We start from the raw sequence: 23,867 nt of genomic DNA on the forward strand, positions 1-23,867 counted from the left end.
GTTTTTACAGGCTACTAAATTGCAGGCAGAAGGCAGACTGTAAAGTAGGCCTTTGTAACGCAACATTGTTTGTGATAGAGAATCATAGAATCACAGAATTATAGAATCAGTCAGGGTTGGAGGCTCAGAGGTGACCTCACTGCTGTCTACAACTACCTGAAGGGAGGCTGTAGCCAGGTGGGGTTGGTCTCTTCTCCCATGCAACCAACAACAGAATGGGGGTACAGAGTCTAAAGTTGTGCTAGGGCTGACATAGGCTAGATGTTAGGAGGAAGCTCTTCCCAAAGAGAGTGATTGGCATTGGAATGGGCTGCCCAGGGAGGTGGTGGAGTCACCATCCCTGGAGGTGTTGAAGAAAAAGCCTGGATGAGGCACTTAGTGCCATGGTCTAGTTGATTGGACAGGGCTGGGTGACAGGTTGGATTGAATGATCTGGGAGTACTTTTTCAACCTGCTCTATTCTATTCTAATGATCTCCTCATGTGCAAGCAAGCAAAGTGGACCAACCACACCTAGATGTAAAAAGGCTTTCAGGAAAAGGAATTGGGAGTTCTGCCCAGATTAAAATGATGACAAATGGTGGATATAGCCTTTAAGCATTAAATTTAAACACACAAAGGACATGCCTTGTGACTTGTCACTTTGAGAGATCAGCAATTCTTAAATGCTGTCAACAGCAGAGTTAAAAATATCTTTCTCCTTTTGATACCTGCCATCTCTTCTCAGCCATGAGTCTGTATACTGTCCACAGCTGAAACGGAGCACAGCTGGGCACACATCATCCTCGGCCTTGCAGGGTAAAACACAGCACCAGCAAATCCTCACCATATTCCTGCTCTGCATGATCTGAGAACTGGTGTGGTAGACCACACTAACTCACGTATCAGCTATCTGCCTATCCTATAGCTGTGGGATTAGGCAATCTAGAAATTAGCAGTAGTGCATGACAGCTGTAGTACTCCAAGGGTGACTCTGAGAGGTCTGCAAGCATCTTACAGAGCTAGGCCAGGCCCAGGGCTGTTCTGAGGCACTTGCTTTAAGCACCTGGAGTTCAGCAACTGGTTCTGCAAGAGGCAAAGACCACACAGATCCATTCTGTCTGAGCTATGAAAGGGTACTGTTGATGAGGAAGAATATGAACCAGTGTCTTAATGAAAAAAAATCCCTAATCCAGTTCCTACAGTTTAGCATCTCTGTCATAATTTACAACATAAATTCAAAGTATTACTGAATCAAAATGGAGGTACTGCATGATAAGTGCACTCATTTCTCTCTTTCTTCAATGCTTTCCAGGTACCAAATGTTCTTTAATTCAAAACATTGATTTCTATCTGAAATTTGCATATTTGAAAACATCTAAATTGATGTGATAATAATTGTAACCATACAGTTACTGCTCAGATAAGTATACATGACTTTAGCATGAGCATCCTTTAAAGTCTAGAGTAGATTGATATACTCCAGCCTTAGTGGTAATGGGTACCAGAAACGTGCCTTAGACACCACTCCTGTATGATCCACTGCTGTCCCTCAAAAAGAACAGTTATTAAAATCTTCCTATTTCTACTACCAGCACTAGCTACCAGTTTTGTATCAGCCTCTGCAAAATGCATTTAGCTATTGTGACAATATTCATTGTCACGAACTGTCACTTTTGCCTCCAGGTAGAGTGCTGGAAGCAACGTCCTGAGAGCCAACATCACCCTTTGAGTCTCAGGTAGATCACAGTGCAATTGATGATCACAGTAATACATGTCTTAGTACCTTTGAATTACTTGTGACAAAGCAGGCATATAAAATCATGCCTAAGCAGCAAACTGGAACATGAATAGAAACAAAGGGTATGGTTATCAATTTCTCAGTTTGCAGTGTTAAATATAGCATTTGGGCTTCATGTATTACAGAGATTGGACCTACTCACAGGGTTTAACTTCCTGAAATTCAAGGTTGTTTAGATGTGAGGCTATGCTGTTTTTCAAATGAAGGGGTCCCTGTGTTTAGGGACCTGAAAGTGACAGCTACAGTCCTTCTGTTTACACAAATCACTGCTGATTTATAAATCTCTTTCCTGTGTGTATGCTGAACAGCTAATAATGGTGCTGTGAACTTGGTTGAGCTCCCTGACAATGAAGAATACCAAAGAGACTGTGCCAAGAGTGAAGCTCCTGTTTCCCACGCTTGTGAATTTAAAGGCTGCACAAACTGTCTTTCTACCTCCACTTCAACAGTAGGTGACCGCTACATGAACCAAACACCCAGGACCAAAGCAGAACCACGGGTAACTCAGAAATGTGAAAAAACAAAGTCCTGCCTCTTGATAATTGCCTGGAATTCCTCTCTTTTCAGTTTGCCAATTAGTCACCTGTGAGAAGGAGAGTGACACATTCACAAAAGTACATGTTGCACATGGTATGATGCAAAAATAAGAGTATGACAAGAGCTCTTCAACACTGATTTACCAGTCACTGGAATCACTGCAATACAGAAAGTTTTGAGATGCACAGGTCATTTTAAAATTAGTTTTTGCTGTCTCCAGTGTGACTGAAGAAATGGTGGAAGCTGGAAAAAAAAATTCTTGTCAGAGCTGGATTATGGCAGGCTATTCTGCTGGCACTTGGTGCCATGGTCTAGCCTTGAGCTCTGTGGTAAAGGGTTGGACTTGATGATCTATGAGGTCTCTTCCAACCTTGGTGATACTGTGATACAGCACAGATGCTGCTCCTTTCAAAGAATAATAACTCTCTCCTCCCCCAACTGCTTAGGCCTTCTGCTAGGCAAAATTCCACAGCAAATTATTAGGACAGTGGATATTTGTTGCACTCCATACCAAAAAGAAAAGAAGAAACAAAACTTGGATTTTTGTGTGGGTAGTTACCAAGTGCTGTAATGAAGGAAATACAGTGCAATTAAACTGACCCAAATTGATGACAGATGTAATCATGGAAACTTTCACTGTAGCCAATTTTGGGTACAGTAATAAATGAACTGCCAGTGTTCACTACACACCGTGCTGTTATCTGGCACATGGAAGGGGAAGCAGCACTGAAATTCACAGGCCAAGATAGGGAGGATGAGTTACAAACTTAGGGTAATTTAGGAGATGCTGTGGTAAGTCTGAGAAATATATAGAAACATATGTTTGATCCGATCAATTCGTGGCAAGAGGTCACAGACAAGGAGGAAGGGGGGTGTGTGAATGAAACTGCATTCCTGCTTGCACCACCATCTCAATAAGATTAAAGATAAGAGTAATTAGATTGGCAAAGGAGGGAGGCATGTGGAAGAGACAGACTTTTGCATATTTAAATGGAAATACATTCCTCCTGGTGCCATCTTTCCTGTATGAGCAAACGGAAGAACCAGGACTTTGAAGTTCATGAGGAAGACACTTAAGCAAGACCCCTTACTTCATCAAAGATTACCAGAGGGACCACCGGATAAAAGGAGACCTGTGTGGAAGAGACATCTCCCATTCCCAAGAACTGATAAAGAAAACCCAACCTTTTCTTAGAACTTAGTAAATACGTAATAGAATAGGGGATAAAAAGAGAAAACTGAAGGCAAAGGGTGTGCGTTGGGGTAGATCAGAGTCTCTCCTCACACCCAGGCCTGTAAAATTGCTTGGTTCCTGCAAACTCTATTAAAGCCTTAACTTGCATGAACACCAGTTTGTGCCTGTTATTTATCACAGTATCACAGTATCATCAGGGTTGGAAGAGACCTCACAGATCATCAAGTCCAACCCTTTACCACAGAGCTCAAGGCTAGACCATGGCACCAAGTGCCACGTCCAGTCCTGCCTTGAACAGCCCCAGGGACGGCGACTCCACCACCTCCCCGGGCAGCCCATTCCAGTGTCCAATGACTCTCTCAGTGAAGAACTTTCTCCTCACCTCAAGCCTAAATCTCCCCTGGCGCAGCCTGAGGCTGTGTCCTCTCGTTCTGGCGCTGGCCACCTGAGAGAAGAGAGCAACCTCCTCCTGGACACAACCTCCCCTCAGGTAGTTGTAGACAGCAATAAGGTCACCCCTGAGCCTCCTCTTCTCCAGGCTGAACAATCCCAGCTCCCTCAGCCTCTCCTCGTAGGGCTGTGCTCAAGGCCTCTCCCCAGCCTCATCGCCCTTCTCTGGACACGCTCAAGCATCTCAATGTCCCTCCTAAACTGGGGGGCCCAGAACTGAACACAGGACTCAAGGTGTGGTCTAACCAGTGCAGAGTAGAGGGGCAGAATGACCTCCCTGCTCCTGCTGACCACACCATTCCTGATGCAGGCCAGGATGCCACTGGCTCTCTTGGCCACCTGGGCACACTGCTGGCTCATGTTCAGGCGGGTATCAATCAGCACCCCCAGATCCCTCTCTGTCTGGCTGCTCTTGAGCCACTCCGACCCTAGCCTGTATCTCTCCATGGGGTTGTTGTAGCCAACCTTATGACATAAGGTATCCAGGAGCTGAAAAGTTTGTAAACTGCAGCTGAAAAGCGTTCAGAAGAGGCCTCTAAAGAAACGTTCTCACTACATGTTTAAACAAAGCAAAATTGCTGGACCTTAAATAAAAGTGTTAAATGCTGGCCTAGAGGCACAGTCAGGCCAGTGATTAGTTGCCTTGGATATTTGGTGGCCTATCCAAAAACAAGCCGGGCTGATATTCGGTCAAAAAATTCCACAGCAATCTACCTGTGCTGTTCAGCATTTAGAACTGCATTAGGATCAGCTGAATTATCTTACTTTGTTTGGGAAGCTTTACGTGTCCTGCGAAGCGACGTTTGGCTGCACAGACATAGTGTTATTAGGACTCAGGGAAGCCCCCGGAGTCTTGTTTTGCTGAGCTTGTTGGTGAGCACGCCAGCACTCCATCAGACAGCCGAGAAATTCATTCCGGCACTCATGATGACACCGAATCTGGTTGGGGCGGCAGGGGGAGCGAAGTTGGCGGTGGGGACACGAGGGGGCACGGGGTGTTGGTGTGGGGAGGGTTTGCGTGTGGGAAATGCAGGGTTCACCAGGCAGCAGACACACTGAAAAAGGCATCAAAGAGGCGCTAAAAAAACAATCTGGGAGCCGCCGAACGACGGCAGACATCCCCCTCCTGCCCGCTCTGCCATGCCCTGCCGGGGAGGTCGGCACCGACAGCTACTTCATTTCCTCTGCTGACAGTTCTCGCCAGCAGCGTGGGCTGCTCCGCCAGCGCCGCGACCCAGGCGGCTCACTCCGCAGGCCACTGCCTCTGCCCGCCCCGACGCTCAGCACCGTTTTTGGTAGAACTACACTGCCGCTCGCCCCCCTCCCGCTGTCACCCCGCTGCTGGCCGCCAAACTAAACCCTTCGCGAGTCTGTGCTGAGCGCAGGCACTGACAGAATTCACCCCAGCACTCCCTCCCCTCCACCCCCACAGTCCCCGGGGCACCAGGAGCCCCGACAACCCTAGCACCGGGCACCGCGGGGAAACCCTGGCGCGGCCCAGGCTGCTGGCACGGCGAGCGGGGAGGGGCGGCGGAGGCGGCCGCCTCCTGCTCCGGCGGGCTGCCCCGGCCGGTGGGCGGCGCCGGGCGGTGAGAGGCAGGGGCGCATCCCCCGCCCCGGCCCCCTCCGCGGGTGTATATAGCAGCAGCGCGGGGCGGATTTCGTGGCGGGTAAGATGGCGGCCGCCGGCACGCAATCTTCGCAGCCACCGAAACTGCAGCAGCTGCTGGAGCGGGACCCCTACCTGGCCCCTTTCAAGGCGGACTTCCAGCGCAGGTACCGGCCGGCCCGCCGGCGGCCTAGGCCTGTGCCGCGGGGAGGGGTGCACCATCTCGGCATGGCTAGGGCCAGCAGGCGAGCAGGCGGTGTCCGCCGCCTCTGGGGGCGCCGGGGGGAGCGATGGGGAGGGCGATGTCCCCTCCCCCTCCTCTCCCCTCCCCTCCCCTCGCAGCGGGGGGTTGTCCGTCAGCCGGAGCCGAGGCGGCTCAGCTTTCCGACTCGGTGACGGCGAGGGGGACGGAGATTGAGGCGGGTTTTGCGGCGGCTCCCCTGAGGGAGGCATCTGCACTGCCGGCGGAGCGGCCGCCGGGCTTCGGCGGGGCCTCATGAGCCGAGCAGGGCGCGGTGCTGTAGGAAGGCCTCTGCCGTGGGCCTTTCCGCCGGTGTCGCTAGTGTTATAAGCGGCTCGGCCGTCCCGTTCCCTGCGGCCTTTCCGGCGCTTCAAGCGTCTTCGCTGTGCCCCCTGGGCCCAGTGTACGGCTGCATCGCTGCGTCACGGTGGGGCGCGTCTGACATTCGAAGTGGCGGCAGGTGCACTGCCGGGGTGAGCGCCAGGAGCAGCGCTTGGTAGAGCCACTGCCGTTAGTAATCTTTTGGGGTCCGGCTTGTAGTAGCGTGTAAATAAACCAGTTCTGAATTTCCTGGGCCTGGAGCGTGTTTCTTCCCGTGCATTTTACTGGTTTGTCCTGCGTCCCTACCGCAGTTGTTTGACACACCTCTAATGGGCGAACAGGGGATTGTGCATGAAGTTTGTTTCGGGTTGCCAGGACGAACCGATTTTGTTTGCCTCTTGTCGGACACTGCGACACCAGCCCTCTGGCCGGGCTCAGCTGGCAGGCCTGGGCAAGAGCCTGGCAAAAGCAGCTCGGGCAGAGGTGACCTGCGTCCTGCAGGACCGAACTATTGGCCTTGAAAGATCGATGAAATCTCATCGGCTAACTGGAAATGAGAGGTTTTGTGATGTAACTTTAGTGCGTTTCAGTAGTTTGGGTAAAATTATACTGGTCAGTATGCTATATTCCAAAAGTCTGTGGGTGTGTAAGGGGAAGTAAGAGAATTTGGTGCTTTCGATTTTTTTTCCTTATTTCTTTTTCCAAAGTATTTAGGTTTTGCCCATGACACGATGCTTTTGGCTCAGCATGTGCTAGTTTGAAGCAGGCTATGGTAAGAAGAATTAGATTACAGGCTGTGGAAAGAAACCAATGGTGATGTCTGCATCGCTCACAGTCTTGCTGAGAAGTATAGGAAGAAGAAATAAGAACATTAGATAACCACTCTCACTCAGCATCCCTCTCGCTGGCGCTGCTGGCTGAGCTGCATCTCTAACCTCACCCTCTGTTTTGGGCTAACCCACTTTGCTTCTTAACCTCTATTCTTCCTTGGGACTGGGGTAAGGTTGAGAGGGGTAGGGGGAAGGTGTTTGAGAGCCCCTCCTGGGGACTCAGGTTTCTGTGAGGGCTGTTGTGTTTCTGTATTACCTTTTACCTTGTCTATTTCTGTCTATAACTGTATATACTGTAACTATCTGCTTGTATATTGTGCTAGTTGTAAATATAAGCTTGATTCCTATTTCCAGAGCTGGCTGAGTCTAGTCTGGGTGATTTCTAGAGTGTGGGGAACACCCAAACCATCACACAGCATTATCAGGTGTCCTTTTGAGTCCTCAAAGAGAGCAGTGCTAAAGCTAGATCTCACAGAATGGGATTAGGGATTGAGTAAAGTACTAAACTATAGTTTGAGGCAAATGCTTTGTGAATTAATCTCTTAATGACAGAATTACTCTGTATTTTACACAGTGGTTCTGGACAAGCTCCTGGTAATGGGTGTAGTGCTGTAAAACACCTAATTGTTCCAGTGAGGTGCCAGAGTGTAGGAAGTAGTAAGTAGGCTTTTAATGAAACTATTCATTAAAACATTGGGCTTCCTGAATGTGCCTGCTGTCTAAATGGACACATTGTGGATGATGGTGTTTGTATTTCTAAGGAGTGTATGGCCATGCTGAACACAGCAAGTCTGCAAAAACTCTCAATTTCTTTGGTTCATTCTGCTTGAGCCCAGAACTTAAGATGCTCTTCTTTGTATCTTGCCCTTTCCTAGCTTCTGAACCTTAAATTTGTCACTTACCATAGAAATACTGTGAAAACAAGTATAGTGTTACTTAGTTTGAAACAACAAAGGTATAACTAAATGTTTTAATCTAAGGCCAAACAGCAAGCTTGTCCTGTCTTTCATCTTGTGGATGGTGGAGTGGCAAGGATGATGAGTGTAAGCACAAGGAAACTAGGTGTTTGTGTTTCCAGGCAATGCTTATCCCAGCTGACATGATTTGTAATTCGGCCTGTATTTAATAGCTTCAGGTATAGTGTTGTTTTTTTTATCCTGAGGTCTTGCATTAGGAGTGTTCAGGAGAAAGGAACTTTGCCATCTAATCACTGATTGTGTGAAGAATCTTTCATCTGGGGTTTTCTGAGCCTCTAGTATGTTAGTTGTAGCTGTTTGTTGATCAGCTGTCAGTTGCTTGCCATGACCTCATCACAGGGCAGGAGGGATAATTCTTACTAGATACTTGGTTTTAGCAATTCATTTACTCCTTTACAATAGGAAGACTAGATAGAAATGCCACTTGACTGCTGAACAGATAACAATCTGTTCCTTACTCCCTCAGACACTACTGGTTGTTTTTATCTCTCTACCTTTGCTCTTTCTGTCCTTACCTGGTGGGTTTTTTTGCTGCTTGAATAGCTTAAACAACTAAGGTACAAATCATGCCCCAGTTCAGAAAGTTGAGTTGTTCCTGATGCAGGGGATAGGAGGCAGCTGTTGTACCTGACACCCTACAGCACTGTAATTTTACTTTAATTAGGAGACTTTGAGAAAGAAGTGAAACAGACTTAGTCGTATCAAATGTGTGGGTACTTTTCCTACAGTATGTTAAATTTCTTGGGGTTTGCAGTGATTTTGCTCTGACTTCACATTAAGCAGAATAAGAAGTGTTTAGGAATCTTGTAGTTTACAGATACCATACTGTATCCTACCTAGAGAAATTGAGGATTTTGACACAGGATTAAGCATGCTTGAGAAATAAAGCTTATTTAAAATGTTTGTCTGTGCAGATCTTCTACTCTGCATTGTGCAAACTCGAAATTGGTCATCACTTTGTCTAACTTGGTAACAGCATATCTTTTATAGAAGGGAGGGAAAATGAAAGATTTAGGGTCTAGTCCTGGCAGTGATGTTAGCAAATTGTTGACTTGCCCTTTGGGCTTCAGTCTGTCAGCTGTTTAGCCCATAGTGCTCTATTAGCGTAGCCAGTGTTAGCAAATAAAATTGTTTTGATTTCAAGGAAGCTCTCCTTTAACTTCTCAAAGTATAAATTTGTGCTTTAAACACCTGACTTTTTAAGAAAAAGAAATCTTGAGGAAACAATGCATGGGTACTTTGGGAATGAAGTGCTTCTGTAAGTAGTGATGTCTAAAATGTGGTGATAGCACCTGGTTAAGTTCTAAGCATGGAGCATGCACTGCTGTAGGTAAATCAGTGACTAGGAGGAAATGGTCTTCTGGGCACGTTCCCCCCTCAGTTCTTTGTCATTTAGGGGCATATTACTGCAAGTGGTGTTTATGAAGGAAAACCAGGAATCTGTAATTTCTGTTCTCTGAACGCTCAAATTTGACCCCAAGTTGGGGAGGGGAGTATTTTCTTTGGGAGAGTGGGTAGTCCTTTCAGTGTATGTATGTGGTAAATCATTCATCCTTGACCCATACACTGTTCAGTGCTTGAAAGAATTTATTAAGAAAAAAAAAATCCCCAAATACACTTCCCCCCCACCCCCTAGCAAGGTAATGTTTGCATGAGATATCACTGTGCTGCATTGATTGACCATCTGTGATTGTGTTTTGTTAACTCCCATGTATTGTTGAGGCTGAAGACTTTGTATGATTTAGTATGTATTTTTAGTCTTTTACCTCTTAATTTTAATTGAACCCATTATATTCTATTAATGTCTGTTGTTTAATTGTGTTTTATGGAGTTATAAACTGGTGTTGGAAAGTGCTGCCCCTGAGAATTTTCTGCTATAGCAACATGTCTGGTTTAGTATATATCATCAGCTCCTGCAGTTGCCTCTAATCTACTATGCAGACTTCAGTGGAAGCTCTTTTAATAGTTCAATTTATAGAGTGAATAAGTAAAAATGTACCACTTCAGCTTCAATCTTTATCTTGATGAAAGCATCCAACAGGACTGGTTTTTGTTTTTCAGATAGACTGAATACTGGCTATAGTGCTTGGTTATAGAGAGGTTATAGGGCTTGCCATAAGAGAGGGGGAAAGTTCTGTTTCTTTTGAAGTTTTGGTGAATTTTTGGTTGAGAAGACTGAAACACCTACTCAGTAGTAGCTGCATCTGATGAACATGATGAAGCAGGTCCAGAGGAGAGCCATGAGAGTAATAACAGGGCTGGAACACTTCTTCTGCAAGTATAAGCTGAGGAAGTTGGTGATGTTCAGCCTGGAGAAGAGAAGTCTTTGGGGGCACCTAATAGTGGCTTTCACTACCTAAAAGGGGCCTGCAAGAAATCTGGAGAGGGGCTGTTTACAAAGGCCTGTAGTGACAGGATGAGGGGCAATGGAAGTAAAATTAGAGAGTAGATTTAGATTGAATGTTAAGAACAAGGTCTTTGTCATGATGGCAGTGGAACACTGGAACAGGTTGCCTAGAGAGGTGGTTGAGGCCTCATCCCTGGAGATGTTAAAGATCAGGCTTGACAAGGCTCTGAGCAACTTGATCTAGTGGAGGATGTCATGCCTCTCTTCAGGGCAGTTGGACTAGAGGACCTTTGGAGGTCCCTTCCAACCCAAACTATTGTGATCAGTTAATGAGATGTCTGTCAACTGATTCATAGTTTTCTGTCAGTATTCTTGGACCTCTCTGCTCTTACAAAAGGGAAGTACTTCCTCTTCTATTTGTCTTGACCTAATAGGAGAGTAGTGCTGGTTTACAATGATTCTGTCCTTTCATAATGTTTTTTAAATTTTAGGAGTTCTGTAGTGGTAGGTACTTGACTGAAGTATTTAAAATGAAAGGATACAGAATTTGATTTGATAGGACTGAGTAGGAGGGCAGCTGTTGGGAATGGAAGTTGAAGAGTGATCTGGATGGAATCCTAGGTTTTGGTGGCCATGAGGAGGGGAGGAAAGGCTGGAATGAGATGTCACAGAAGTAGCACAATTACTGTGTATCATCTGCTTCAGGAGCTGTAGAGAAGCAGTTTGCCTCTTGGCCTTTCATAGGTTGCAGTATTGGGTGGAAAACTTAATGTTCATACAAAGTCCTTCATTCTTACATTGCTGCTTTTTTGGTGGTGTCTCATAAGTTCAGTCAGTTTCTGAACAACTCAGATCCCAGGGTTGTATAGAAAGCAGTGCTCTTCTGCATGAGAACTACTAACCTAAACAAGCACAGCTGAATGCATCACTGGCCTTTAACTTTTGTCTGTGAGGAAATGGCTATGTAGGTCAATGTACATCTAATATATGCATATCTGTTGTAGTCCTCAGCAAGAGATTGAAATTGGCAATTGCATTAATAGCTGCTAGTTTTGTTAAAACAAGGCATGAAAGGATGAGAATGTAGGTATGGCTTTTTGTTATTGTAATGGTTTAAACTGGAATGAAGCAGGTCAAACGTAACCAGCAGGTTAATCTATCTATTTTCCCAACATATAAGTGGGGGAAAAGTAAGACAAACACTTAAGATTGAGGGGGGGAAAAAAGTGACATAAGAATAGAGTTGACTGAGCAAAGTCAGATAAACATAGTACAAAAAAGCATAATTACCTTAGCTTATTCATAGAAAAAGCACAGTGCAAAGCAACAATAAGCAGAGGCAAGTGAGACAAACCCCCAAGCCACAAAACTGCTGCCCCATTGCTCCTTGTCCTGCTGCTGTCCCAGCAGAAAAGACAACACCTAAAAAGCCCAGAAGGAACAACCGGAACGGGAAGCCTCCCATGTTGCAATCTGAACTTCAAGCCCTATAGTACTTTGCTCCAGCCAGCACTTTAATTTCTAAAGCTAATTTGACTGCAGCATGGCTGTGTTTCCACCTCTGGGGCAATTGAGTCCCATGACTGCTTCCACTCCTCTAAGTGAAAGCAAACTGTGGCTTGCGTTCCACTGTTTGGCTTCCAACACGTGCAGGAGTGGAGATTCCTGTGTCACTCCAGAAATACAGATGGGCTCCACATCTTCAACCTGCCAAGCTGTCAGTTCCATACAGTTCAATAAACCTAGCTGTTCCTCTTCTCCATCTGTTGCATGTAGGGTGCCCTCTAATTCTGGCTGGGATCACTTGCATCTTGTGAAGATGCTTTGGGAGTTCCTTTAGGAGGACCAGAAGCAGTGTCAATTTGTCTGATCTTCTTGAGTGATTTTTCCACTGGAAACTGAGGCAACATTCTTCACAGGAGAATTCCTCTGCAATTCACATACATGTGCAGTCAGGACTGAGGTAACACAGCAGGGTACGCTGTGGTGTGTGCCTCCCAGATTCTCTCCTTTGGACAGGAGAGCACTGCTCCTCATGGCTGAAACACAGGACCATACAAGTGAGGATTAAAACATACTCTTCTTGAATTGGTGGACCTCCTGGGACAGGTACTTCACAGCTGAAACACAGGCCCGGAGAGAAAAGGAGAGATTTTCTTTGTCTTGCTGAGACCTTCTATTTGTTTCATCCACTGTTTGTCTTTGGCTGTCTTCCAAACTCAGAAATAAGAACTGAGTAAGCAGCCCTGGCTCTTCTTCCCACGTTGGCCTTTGTTTGTCCCTATCTTTTACAGGGCAAGCTGCTTTCCCTCTAACTCTTTTTCTATACAGGGGGAGCTGATGATGATACAGGCTTGGTCTTTACTGCAGCCATGTGTGCTGTCTCGGAGACCTTCTGTTCCTCCTGAGTACTCTCAACACTGATGAGAAGGGTTCAGTATACATGTGCTAGTCCCCAACAGACTGCAATGATTTCTTTCTCTCAGGAAGTCTCAGATTGATACCAGACTTTTTCCAAACACTTTACTAGCTTTCAGGATTTTGCACTTGCTTAGGGGTGAATTTTTAATCCACCCAAGGACTCCATGGCTCTAAGAATTTGCTCATACATGCTTATATTCCCTGCTGCTCATCTTTATTCAGCATTGATCTCTGAGTGATAGTCTTGAGAAAGTTGTGTGTGGTTCCAAACAATATCTGGCCTGCTGGCATCCAACACAGGAGCATCAGAGCTGGAAGCCCTGAGATAAAGCTCATTATCAGAAGGAATTTGTACAGAATGCCAGCACATCAGCACCAGCCACCAGCAGAAAGCAAGTACCCCAACATAGCAAACACAGCAGAGAGGGGGGGGAAAACTCAAAACTCTCTTAACACACTTCAAGCCTTAATTGAATGCTCTTGTTATCTTCCTTTTTGTTATCCCAGTTCCTTTGTCTCTTGCCAAAAAATCTGTCTTAATTAAGACAGCCACTTTCTTTACCTCACATCAGAGTGCCAAAGACTATGTAAAGGTTTAAATCACAACAAAATGGGTCAAACCTGAACCAACCTGTATAGGAATCAAAACTATGTCCTCTCTGGAAAAGAGAGAACCTCTTTGCTCTTGTGAAGTGTTAGCATATCTGAGCATGTTGGATAGGTTCTGGAGAACTATTCCAGAATTTTGAAATAGATTGTGACCAGGAACATAATTATTGTAGCATTATCTGACTGAAGCCTTCTTTGCTTCAACCCCCAGGAATCTCAGTCTCTGACAGTAAGAGAGAAAGTCTGGAGAATGGAAGATTGACTCTTGGTCAGTGAGGACTGGGTTAGAGATAATTCGGTCAAACAGAATGCTCTCAAATCTATGGTCTCTGAGGGGATACACTTTTGAGTACTGTGCCACTCTCGTCTTTGAAAGATGGAGAATTGGAGAGGTGCCTGAGGACTGGAGGAAAACCAGTCTTCAAAAAGGGCAAGGAGAACCCAGGAAAGCACAGACCAGTCAGCCTCACCTTCTTCCTTGGAAAGGATTAGCTTATTCTGAAGGTTATTTGGTTCCATGGTGCATGGAAGAGAGGAAGGTTATTAAGAGTAGCCATTTGTGGTGGTTTAGCCCTAGCTGAGGGCCAGATGCCTGCCAAAGCTGCTCCATCATTTCCTCTCCTTATTTGGACAGGGGAGAGGGGAAAATACAGCAAAAAGCCCATTAGTTGAGATAGAAGACATTTAATAGGATTAAAAGCAAAGGCCACGTGCAGAAGCAAGAACAATGTTATTCCCTACTTTCCATCAGCAGGTGATGTTTGGTCACTCCTGGGAAGCAGTGTTTCAATATGCATAATGATCCTGGAGGATGGATGCCATCAATGAATGTCCCTACACTTCCCTCTTTCACTTAGTTTTTACATCTGAGCTGGCATCATATGGTATGAAATGCTTTGTTCAGTTTGGATAAGCTTGCCTAGTTGTGTCCCCTCTCAAGGTCTTGCTCATCCCTCAGCATACTGTTGGAGGGATGGGAAATGCTGGGAAAGCACAGCCTTGGTGCTTGGCTCAGCAGTAGCCAAAACACTGGTGTGTTGTCAGCTCTTGGCTACATCATGGCAAAACATAGTGCTAGAAAGATGCTCTGGAGAGAACCAATTCCAGCTCAGAAAGGACTAGTGCACAGCATGGCTTTACTGAGGGAAAATCCTGCTTGACTGGTGTGATAACCTTCTATAATGGAGTGACTACCTGGGTAGATTCAGGAAGAGCGGTGGATGTTGTGTACCTTGGCCTCAGCAAAGCTTTTTAGATCATCTCCCAAAACACTCTCAGGAAGTATGGGTTAGATGACTTAATTGTGACATGGTGAGAAGTAGCTAAACAATGAAGCTAAGAAGGTTGTGATTGGTGGTGCAGATGCCAATTGAAAGCCTATAGGTAGTGCTATTCCCCCAGGGTCCAGTCTTGTTCAGCATCATCAGTGACTTGGATGAAGGGATGGTGTGTACCCTCAGCAAGTTTCCTGACCATATGATGTGGGGAGTGTTGGCTGATACACCAGAAGGCTGTGCTGCCATTCAGTGAGATCTGGAGAGACAGAGTTAGCTAAAGGGGAAGCCTTAATAAAGGACAGGTGTGAAGTCCTACATTTGGCAAGAGTGCACCAGGTTAAGGATTGACCTGCCGATAGATAGCTCCATGGAGAAGGACCTTGGAGTCCTGGTAGGCAGTAATGATTAAGGGAATATGAGGAACAGCTGAGAGATGTGGGGCTATTTAGCCTGGGTAAGAGTAGGCTGATAGATGATCTTATCAATGTTTACAAGTATCTGAAGGGTGGGTGTCAAGAAGATGGGGCCAGTCTCTTTTCAGTGGTGTCCTGTCATAGAATGAGGGGCAGTGGACACAAACTGGAACACAGGAAGTTGCACCTCAATGTGAGGAAAAACTTCTTTACTGTGAGGATGCTGGAGCACTGGAAGAGGCTGTCTGTAGAGGTTGTGGAGTCTCTGTCACTGAGGGCTTTCAAAACCTGCCTGGATGCATTCCTCTGTGGCCTGCCCTAGGTGAACCTACTTCATCAAGGGAATTGGACTCAATCTCCAAAGCTCCATTCCAATCCCTACCGTTCTGCAGTTGTACCAGTGAAGAAAACCTTTGTCTTCCTGAGTACTGCTGAAAAGTATTTCTGTATGTTGTTTTACTACTTTCAAGCTCTTAATAATATTGGCAGCATTCTTGGTTTGGAGGTCTGTCTAAAAGTCTCATTGGAGGTCTGTCTAAAAGTCTCATTGGAGGTCTGTCTAAAAGTCTCATTGGAGGTCTGTCTAAAAGTCTCATTGGAGGTCTGTCTAAAAGTCTCATTGGAGGTCTGTCTAAAAGTCTCATTGGATCTTATGAAAATTCCTTTATCTCCCTATCCAGTTTCAAATATCAATGTATACAGACCTCTTCCTTTTCCTCTTCTACATACCCCCACTATACCTTCTAATCATACTTGCTTTCTCAATCTTTTGTCTTCCACAGAAGTTCCTTTTCAGTTGTACAATATCAGATCTAAAACCTTGACATTCATGCTTCAGTGTACTTTCTGCTTCTGAAATTTGCTTAACAGAGTTATTATCTTTTAAAAAAAGAAAATAATGTCTTGTGGCAATATGTCAAGTACAAAAAGATCTTTTTGTTTTAATGTAAAATGTTTAAAACATGAGGTATATTCTGGGGAAAAAAAACTACCAAGCCTCACCACGTTCTTCCAAAGGCAATTTTTTTTGTTGTTATAATAGGGCTGCCTCTTCCTCAAGAATGTCAGAAACTGTCAGATACTTATAGTACCTTATGTTAACAGGTTGAAGGCTGGTTATTAATGATTACTCCTAGCTGTGCTGTAAATAATAGGCCTCCAAGCTTAGAACAACAAAATCTGCTTAACCTCATGCTGCTGTTGGAAGCACTTCACTAATGAATCTTACCTGGATATTATTTGTGATTAAATTCTAGTGTAAGCCGTTGAGAACTCAAAATTGATGTCTAAAGACCTGTCTAGTGATCCAAGAACCCAAGTCAACTAGTTCACTTAGGTGAAAATCTTTAAATTGTTCCATTAATCTGGATGTTTCTTATGCCAAATTCATTTAACCTACTGTCATCTTGTACTTAAAGGAAAGGAAAGCACCTGCTTTAATCATGCAGCTCTGATTCTGTGGACTGATGTTACTTGAAGGCTGTGTTAGCCTTGATGCTTTCTGTTTAATGCCTTCCTTTATTTTCTTTGGAGCTGTTGCTCAGACATCGGATACTTCTGGCTCCCTTTTATTCTTGTTGTTCTAATGAGCTTTGCCTGACTTTGTACGATCAGTGTTAGAGAGAAAAAATTATCTGGCAGTAGAATATGAAGTTACAAGGGCAGACCTGTTTTCCCCAGAGTACTACTGCTAGAAGGTTATGTTAAATTAAAAACAAAAAGTTACCTTAGATCTGGAAAAGGAATTGAGTGATGCTGAGATATGCAACATCTCTAGTTCATGTAATAGTAAATGTGAGGCTTCAGCTGTTGTATTTGAACTGGTGTAAAACTGAGTGATTCGTTGGCATTTATATTCCACAGTTCTTAAAAGGAGGTTGGGATCTGGGTCCTCCTACTTAAGAGACAGCAGCAGCAAAGTCAAGATTGTTCTTTATGGCAGGAGTAGAAAAGTGGAGAAATCCTGTTAAAGTAATACTTTAGGAGAATGTGGACTTGAAGTCTGTTGTATTCCCCCACCTTTTTGATCAAGAAAAGGCTTGCAGGAATGTGGATGAACTAACATGTACAAACAGACTTTATTGATGTGAAGGGTGGTTAATATCATTACAAAGATATGCTACTGGAAGAGATCTGGTTTTGTTTCCAAAGACAAGCTGATAGAGATGTCTTTTAGGAAACAAATTAGTACAAATGGAAAAGAAACTTCAGTGCTGATCACAAATAGATATCAGTAGCTTATTACAGTTTATGTGGGGACTTTTTTTGGGTCAAAATAATGCATTAGGTGGTTGTTAAACTCTGTCAACTGTGTGTGGAGGGTCAGATTTATGTTTTGAGGGCCTTTTTCCTGGTATGTCACTGATAGGCAGGTTTCATGCATGTGTAGGATGTGCTCCTTCAGGCATTCCCCATGGTCATATGTGAGTGTGATGGCCATCAACAGATGATGTATTGGCATTTGATAAGATGATTTGGAGGAAAGACATAAGTGCCAGGGGGAGTTGTGTAAAAGTCTCCTGTTGAAATCATGCTGAGTTACTGTATGTTTTAAATGAGAACATGCTGCACTACTGCAACTGTTTGGAAATTGCCCAGCTAGAATGAATTCATTGCATAAACATAGAAGTCAGCAGCTCATTTTAGCAGCTTTAGGGGACACTGTGATTGTACTATACCTGCTATCCCAGCAGAATAGGAGTGTAATAAATTCTGTTGTATGTGCTAGACTTGAGCAGATACTGTAGGTATTTTATACTGTTGAAAATGTCTTTGGACATCCCTATTTATGCAGCAAGTCTTACTGTTAACATTGTTACTTGATACCTGTTGTGGTAGACATTCACAGCATAAATGTTCCTAGTTTGACAGGGATTGGTGACCCATTGAAGACCCATGATCTTCATTCTAAGATTTATACACCTCATTTTGAAATTATGAATCATTGATTGCATTCAGCAAGGCTTAATCTGCCCTACATTAATCACTTCATCCTGCCAAGTGCTGCTTCTCTAGGAAACTGCTCAAGTCATGGTTAAAAGGGACGTTGAGATGCTTGAGCGTGTCCAGAGAAGGGCGACGAGGCTGGTGAGAGGCCTTGAGCACAGCCCTACGAGGAGAGGCTGAGGGAGCTGGGGTTGGTTAGCCTGGAGAAGAGGAGGCTCAGGGGAGACCTTATTGCTGTCTACAACTACCTTGAGGGGTGGTTGTGGCCAGGAGGAGGTTGCTCTCTTCTCTCAGGTGGCCAGCACCAGAACGAGAGGACACAGCCTCAGGCTGCACCAGGGGAGATTTAGGCTGGAGGTGAGGAGAAAGTTCTTCACTGAGAGAGTCATTGGATACTGGAATGGGCTGCCCGGGGAGGTGGTGGAGTCGCTGTCCCTGGGGCTGTTCAAGGCAGGATTGGACGTGGCACTTGGTGCCATGGTCTGGCCTTGAGCTCTGGGTAAAGGGTTGGACTTGATGATCTGTGAGGTCTCTTCCAACCCTGATGATACTGTGATACTGTAAATACGAAGTGTTGAATGTTGCTTTGGTGTGCTAGCTGTTTTGTTTTGTGGGGCATGCTTTTTGAGAAAGTTTGGGCAACCTTCTGATTCTTAAGTACTTGCACAGTAGCTTTGTATTTTCTTGTACAAACAGTAGCAGTGACCGCATTTAGAAGTAGTTGTGAAATAGTAGATACACTGTTTTGGGTCAGGAGCTGGTGTAGCAGCTCTCCAGAAGCTAAAGCTAAGATCCAGCAACAGAAATTAGACCCACTGAAACTACCACCGTCTGTACACGTTATAGATAAAGGTAAGACATTAAAGGGAAATGGATACTTGTTGTCAATTCACAAATCGTTCTTCAGTTTGTATTTTAATTGAGCTTGTCATTCGGTGTTACGTTTTCTCTGTCCCACTCATTTGCAATTGCTCTCCTCACCCTGCCTAAATCCTTATATCTGGGAGAAATGGGGAAAAGAAAAATCTTTCCTTTGTAAGAAAGGAAGGAACAGACCTGAAAAAATAAAGCCTCAGTGCCTGTCTAGATTACAGTTGTTTGTTTGAGAATGTTAAAAGCAGTGGAGAACAAGGTGAAAAAAATATTTGCATTCTGAGTGAGCCAGGTGACTCAAATGACTGTCCAAACAAATCCACTCCCTGTTATCATGAAGTCCCAAATTTTAACTTAATCTTTGGAAAGCTCATGGATTAGTCTATCTTTCAAATGCAATGGGTGGATGTTGTTTGTGCTAAAATATTTTGGGTTCGGGTACTTAACGGTGTGCATTTGCTACTACCAACGGTGTGTGTTCTGTGAATGTGTTTATGAGGTTTTTCTGGTCAAACAGTCTCTTGGGAAAGGTTTTTAATTTCCTTTTCTTTCAACAGAGATAGATGTGTTCTGTACAATTTTCATTCTCAATTGAAAAAGGAAATGATATGGAACAATAGAGCCTAAAAAATTCCCCAAACTAGTGTAGCAGTAACTTTTCAAATTGTTCCTTTTGCAATTAGTGTTCTGCCTCTCCTTGCTTCTCCCTTCAGATCCAGTGTTTGGGAAGCTGAGTAGCTGTATTTACGTGTTTGTGTGTGTGTGTGTCCCTTTTTTTCCCAATTAGGCTGCTACATTCTTTGCCCTTGTGCTCCCTTTGTTCGGCTCATGTCTTTCTTGCCATCTCACATCTGTAGCAGACCACCCCTAGAGGTTGTGGCAAAAGCTCTGGTTGCATCTCACAAAAGCATAATGATGTTTAGGAGATAAATAAGCATAAACTTTTGTTTTTGTTGAGGGACCAATTTTCCTGAATGCTGGCTATGCTGTTGCTGCCATGAACATCTGCTTCATAGGGTCTTGTCCCACTTGGTGGCTGTTGTCATCCTGCTGCTTAAGATCTGGAAGGTCTGTGTAATTGAAAAGTAGGAGTACACAGAATAGTAATTTGTGTCTGACTTCTGTGATGCTTTTCATTCTTTCCTGAAATGCATCTTTACAGATTGTACAAATGTCTGGGTGTTTTTATTTATTAAATTCAGAATGTTGGGGTATGTGGTGGTGTGTGTGTTGCTTTTGCAGTTGTGTGAACCTTTTTGGAGGGTTTTTGTGTGTGCCTGCAGGTTTGGAGCGTTGCTGTTTTTTTTTAACATCTGTCTCTAGTGGATCAGCTTCCTGAATCCATTTTGCTGAAGTTTGATTCTTAAATGTCAGTGTAAAGTTAGTACTCAATCTCTTGCAGTTTGTAAATAACTTTTCTGGCTTTCTAAAGCTTTTTGTGGAATAGGCTGACCAAGACTGAGATTTCATGAACAGCTCTGTTGGAGAAGATAAAAGTGAAAAATAGCTGAAGTCAAGAGTGTTCTGAGTCTTGCTGCACTTTATCAAGATGATTTTCCTGATGTGACTTGCCCCTAAAAAAAAAGTGAGGTATGAGCTGTCACCAAGTAATTAAAAAATGTAATAGTCTGTAAAATGTAAGCAGGCATTTAGAGAACAGGATAGATGGCACTAATGTTTTACACATGTTTTGGCAATGAACACATCATTAGATTAGCAGCTTTGGCTTAAGACAGAGTGATTGACCATTGGGATGGGCTGCCCAGGGAGGTGATGGAGTCACCATCCCCGGAGGTGTTCAAGAGAGGCCTGGATGAGGACTTAATGCCATGGTCTAGTTGACTTGGCTAGGGCTTTGTGCTAGGTTGGACTGGATGATCTTGGCAGTCTCTTCCAGCCTTTTTTGATTCTATGATTTTCCCTTCAATTTCTATTGATACTTTTTCATTGACTGATCCATTTTTAAAGTACAAAAGAAACATCAAGGAAATTGAAAATTGTGGGTTTGACAGATGTACTTAGGAAAGATGCTTTTGTGGTATGGAATAAAGTGGGAAGTGTAACTGAGAGATCCTTAGTTGCTTCTGCTCCTGAAGTGAGAGATGCTCTGGAGTTTGAGAGCAAAATAAAAGGAAGCTTTGAGGGTTTAAATGGCTATAAATAGTATCTAACTCAGCTGTTTGCTGCTTGCCAGGCTGCACAAGGCATGCTTTTCCCCCCTCTCTCCGTTTAAAGAACTTGCTACTCGGTGAGAAGATGGTACTGTGTGTGCATATCCTGGACAAACAAGCTTGTCTGTTGTAGTGTAGGATGTGAGATTTTAAATCTGACATTTCAAAACTTACTGACTTGGAAGCCTGGAGAGATGGTGACCTACTGAGGATAAAACAGAATACTGTTGCTTATGCTGCTGTAAAATTACAATATGCTTTTTTTTTCTTCTTCTACCTTTCACAGTAAAACCAAACCAATTTTTGGCAGAAGCCAGCGAGCTGTCATATATGCACCTGTTGTAATAAGTGCCTTATTACAACAGTGCCTGTTGTAATAAGAATTTAAATTTCTGACTTGTCAAAACTTTGTTTTGCAGCTCTTCAAAAAATCCATTGCCTTGAAATGAAAATGAACAGATAGGGTAAGAGCCAATGTATACCTGGGAGAAAAAGGAAATAGGGAATGGGTACTGTGTTCAGTTCTAGGCACCACAGTCTAGAAAAGACATTTATGTCCTAGAGTGTGTCCAGAGAAGAGCAGCTAGGCTGGTGAGGGGTTTGGAGGTCATGCCATAGGAGAAACAGCTGAGGGAGCTGTGGTTGTTCAGTCTACAGAAGGCTAACGGGAGATGTTACTGCTCTCTACAACTACCTGAAAGGAGGTTGTAGTGGGGTTGGTGTTAGTCTCTTCCTCCATGTAACTAGAGATGAGACAAGAGGAAATGGATTTAAGTTATGCATGAGGAGGTTTAGGTTTGACATTGGGAAAAACTGCTTTACTGAGAGAGCAGCAAGGTGTTGGAACAGGCTGCCCAAGGAGCTGGTGGAGTCACCATCCCTGGAGGTGTACAAGAAGCATATAGATGTGGCACTTCAGGACATGATTTAGTGGTTATGGTGGGTGGGTTACAGTTGGACTCAATGATCTTAAAAGTCCTATCCAGCCTTTAATTCTGTGAAGATTTTCAGACCACCCCTAGAGGTTGTGGCAAAAGCTCTGGTTGCATCTCTTTCAGAAAACATTTTGCTGGAAAACAGAACATACAGATAAAGAGGAGGTCTGTGGGCTGGGGCTTTTTTGAGTTTTGGTTTTGTTTTTTCTTTTTAAATAATAGTTGGGGTGGTTATAAGATGTCTGTAACAAGCATGTCATAATTCTAACTTGTAGTATTACTTGGTGGTTGCTTTAGTAACATGGTAATTAAAGATCACATGAACTCAATAACTCTTGTAATGGAGTGTTGCTTCTGACTGCTCATTCCTTTGTGCTCTGCTGTGATAGCTGATGAGAGAGACATGGTCAAATGCAGGGAGCCTAAATAATTGCATCACTGCATTCTGTATGTATGGCTGTATGACTACCTTAAGGTAGAATAATAGTATATTTCAGTGTTACTCTTCACTAATTCTTAGTGATCTGGTATTCTGAATAGATATAATGAAGAAATTAGGTGGAATCATATAACTATTTTTGGTTGAATTTATGGAAGTCACAGGATGTTAGGGCTTGGAAGGGACCCAAGGAGATCATTGAGTCCAGCCCCCCTGCCACAGCAGGACAATACAATCTAACACAGATCAGAGGAACAAATCTAGACAGGCTTTCAAAGTCTCCATAGAATGAGCCCCCACAGCCTCTCTGAGAAGCCTATTCCAGTGCTCTGTGACACTTAGAGTAAAGAAGTTCCCCCTTGTGTTGAGGTGGAACCTCTTTTGCTGCAATTTACACCCATTGCTCCTTGTCCTGCTACAGGGAGCAAGTGAGAAGAGCCTGTCCCCACTCTCTGGCCAGCCTTCAGATACTTCTAAACATTTATCAAATCCCCTTTAAGTCTTCTCTTACTGTCAAACCTTAGAAGAATAGTTGCTTTAATACTCATGATGCAATTTGTATTGGATATGCATTCATTACTGTACTGATGTGCTTCAAATTCTTGGTTTTAGTGTGGATTTTTTTTCAGTAAACAATGTGAAAGTTTATAGTTGGGAGCAGCTGATCATCTTAAGAGGCATTTTTTTTCCCAAGTCATTTGACAATTTGAAAGCTTGTTTTATTCAGGGTGTATGACAGTGCATGTAGATTGGGGTGTGTGGAAGAACATATGTTCAGGTTAGACTTGAAAACTGCTTGTTCTCATTGGCACACTCAGATGATACACACCTTGAATGAGCTTCTCTTGCTCCTGTGACTGCATGTGGGATGTAAAACTTCACTTTAACCCTGTGTGGTACTTTGGGTTTGTGGAGAGTGACGTGGTACTGGCCTCTGTTTACTGAAAGACTGAGACCATACTTTCTACAAGAGTCTGGTCTGTTGCTGAAAGATTTTGTCATAAACCAAATGAGAGCCCTGCACAGGAACCTGGGACAGGCTGGATGGTGTGGGCAGAGGCCAATGGGATGACATTTAACAAGGCCAGATGCTGGGTTCTACACTTTGGCCACAATAACCCCAAGCAGCACTACAGGCTGGGGGACTGAGTGGCTGGAAAGCAGCCTGGAGGAAAGGGACCTGGGGGGATACTGGTAGATAGTAGCTGAAGATGAGCCAGCAGTGGTGCCCAGGTGGCCAAGAGAGCCAATGGTATCCTGGCCTGCATCAGGAACAGTGTGGCCAGTAGGACAAGGGAGGTTATATTCTTTCCCCTGTACTCAGGCACTGGTCAGGCCACACTTGAGTGCTGTGTCCAGTTGTGGCCCCTCAATTTAAGAGAGATGTTGAGGGTGCTGGAGGAGGTGTCCAGAGCAAGGGCAATGAAGCTGAGAGGGGCTTGGAACACAAACTCTATGAGGAGGAGGCTGAGGGAGCTGGGGATGTTTAGCCTGGAG

General features: G+C 44.3%; 1 protein-coding gene across 2 annotated transcripts in view; it reads left to right on the forward strand.

Annotated features, from left to right (window-relative positions):
• The first annotated feature begins 5,581 nt into the window (after nucleotides 1–5,581).
• GBE1 (1,4-alpha-glucan branching enzyme 1) overlaps nucleotides 5,582–23,867 on the forward strand; it is a 158,186-nt gene continuing 139,900 nt past the window's right edge. The window contains exon 1 of one of the 2 annotated variants that reach the window (XM_064152290.1): nucleotides 5,582–5,737. In XM_064152290.1, the coding sequence (XP_064008360.1) occupies nucleotides 5,637–5,737 (101 nt within the window). In that variant the 5' untranslated portion in view covers nucleotides 5,582–5,636. The remainder of the gene's footprint in view (nucleotides 5,738–23,867) is intronic. The other variant, XM_064152291.1, reaches the window with a different exon arrangement.

The sequence above is a fragment of the Pogoniulus pusillus genome, chromosome 12, assembly GCF_015220805.1.
Source record: "Pogoniulus pusillus isolate bPogPus1 chromosome 12, bPogPus1.pri, whole genome shotgun sequence".
In the NCBI taxonomy this organism is placed as follows: Eukaryota; Metazoa; Chordata; class Aves; order Piciformes; family Lybiidae; genus Pogoniulus; species Pogoniulus pusillus.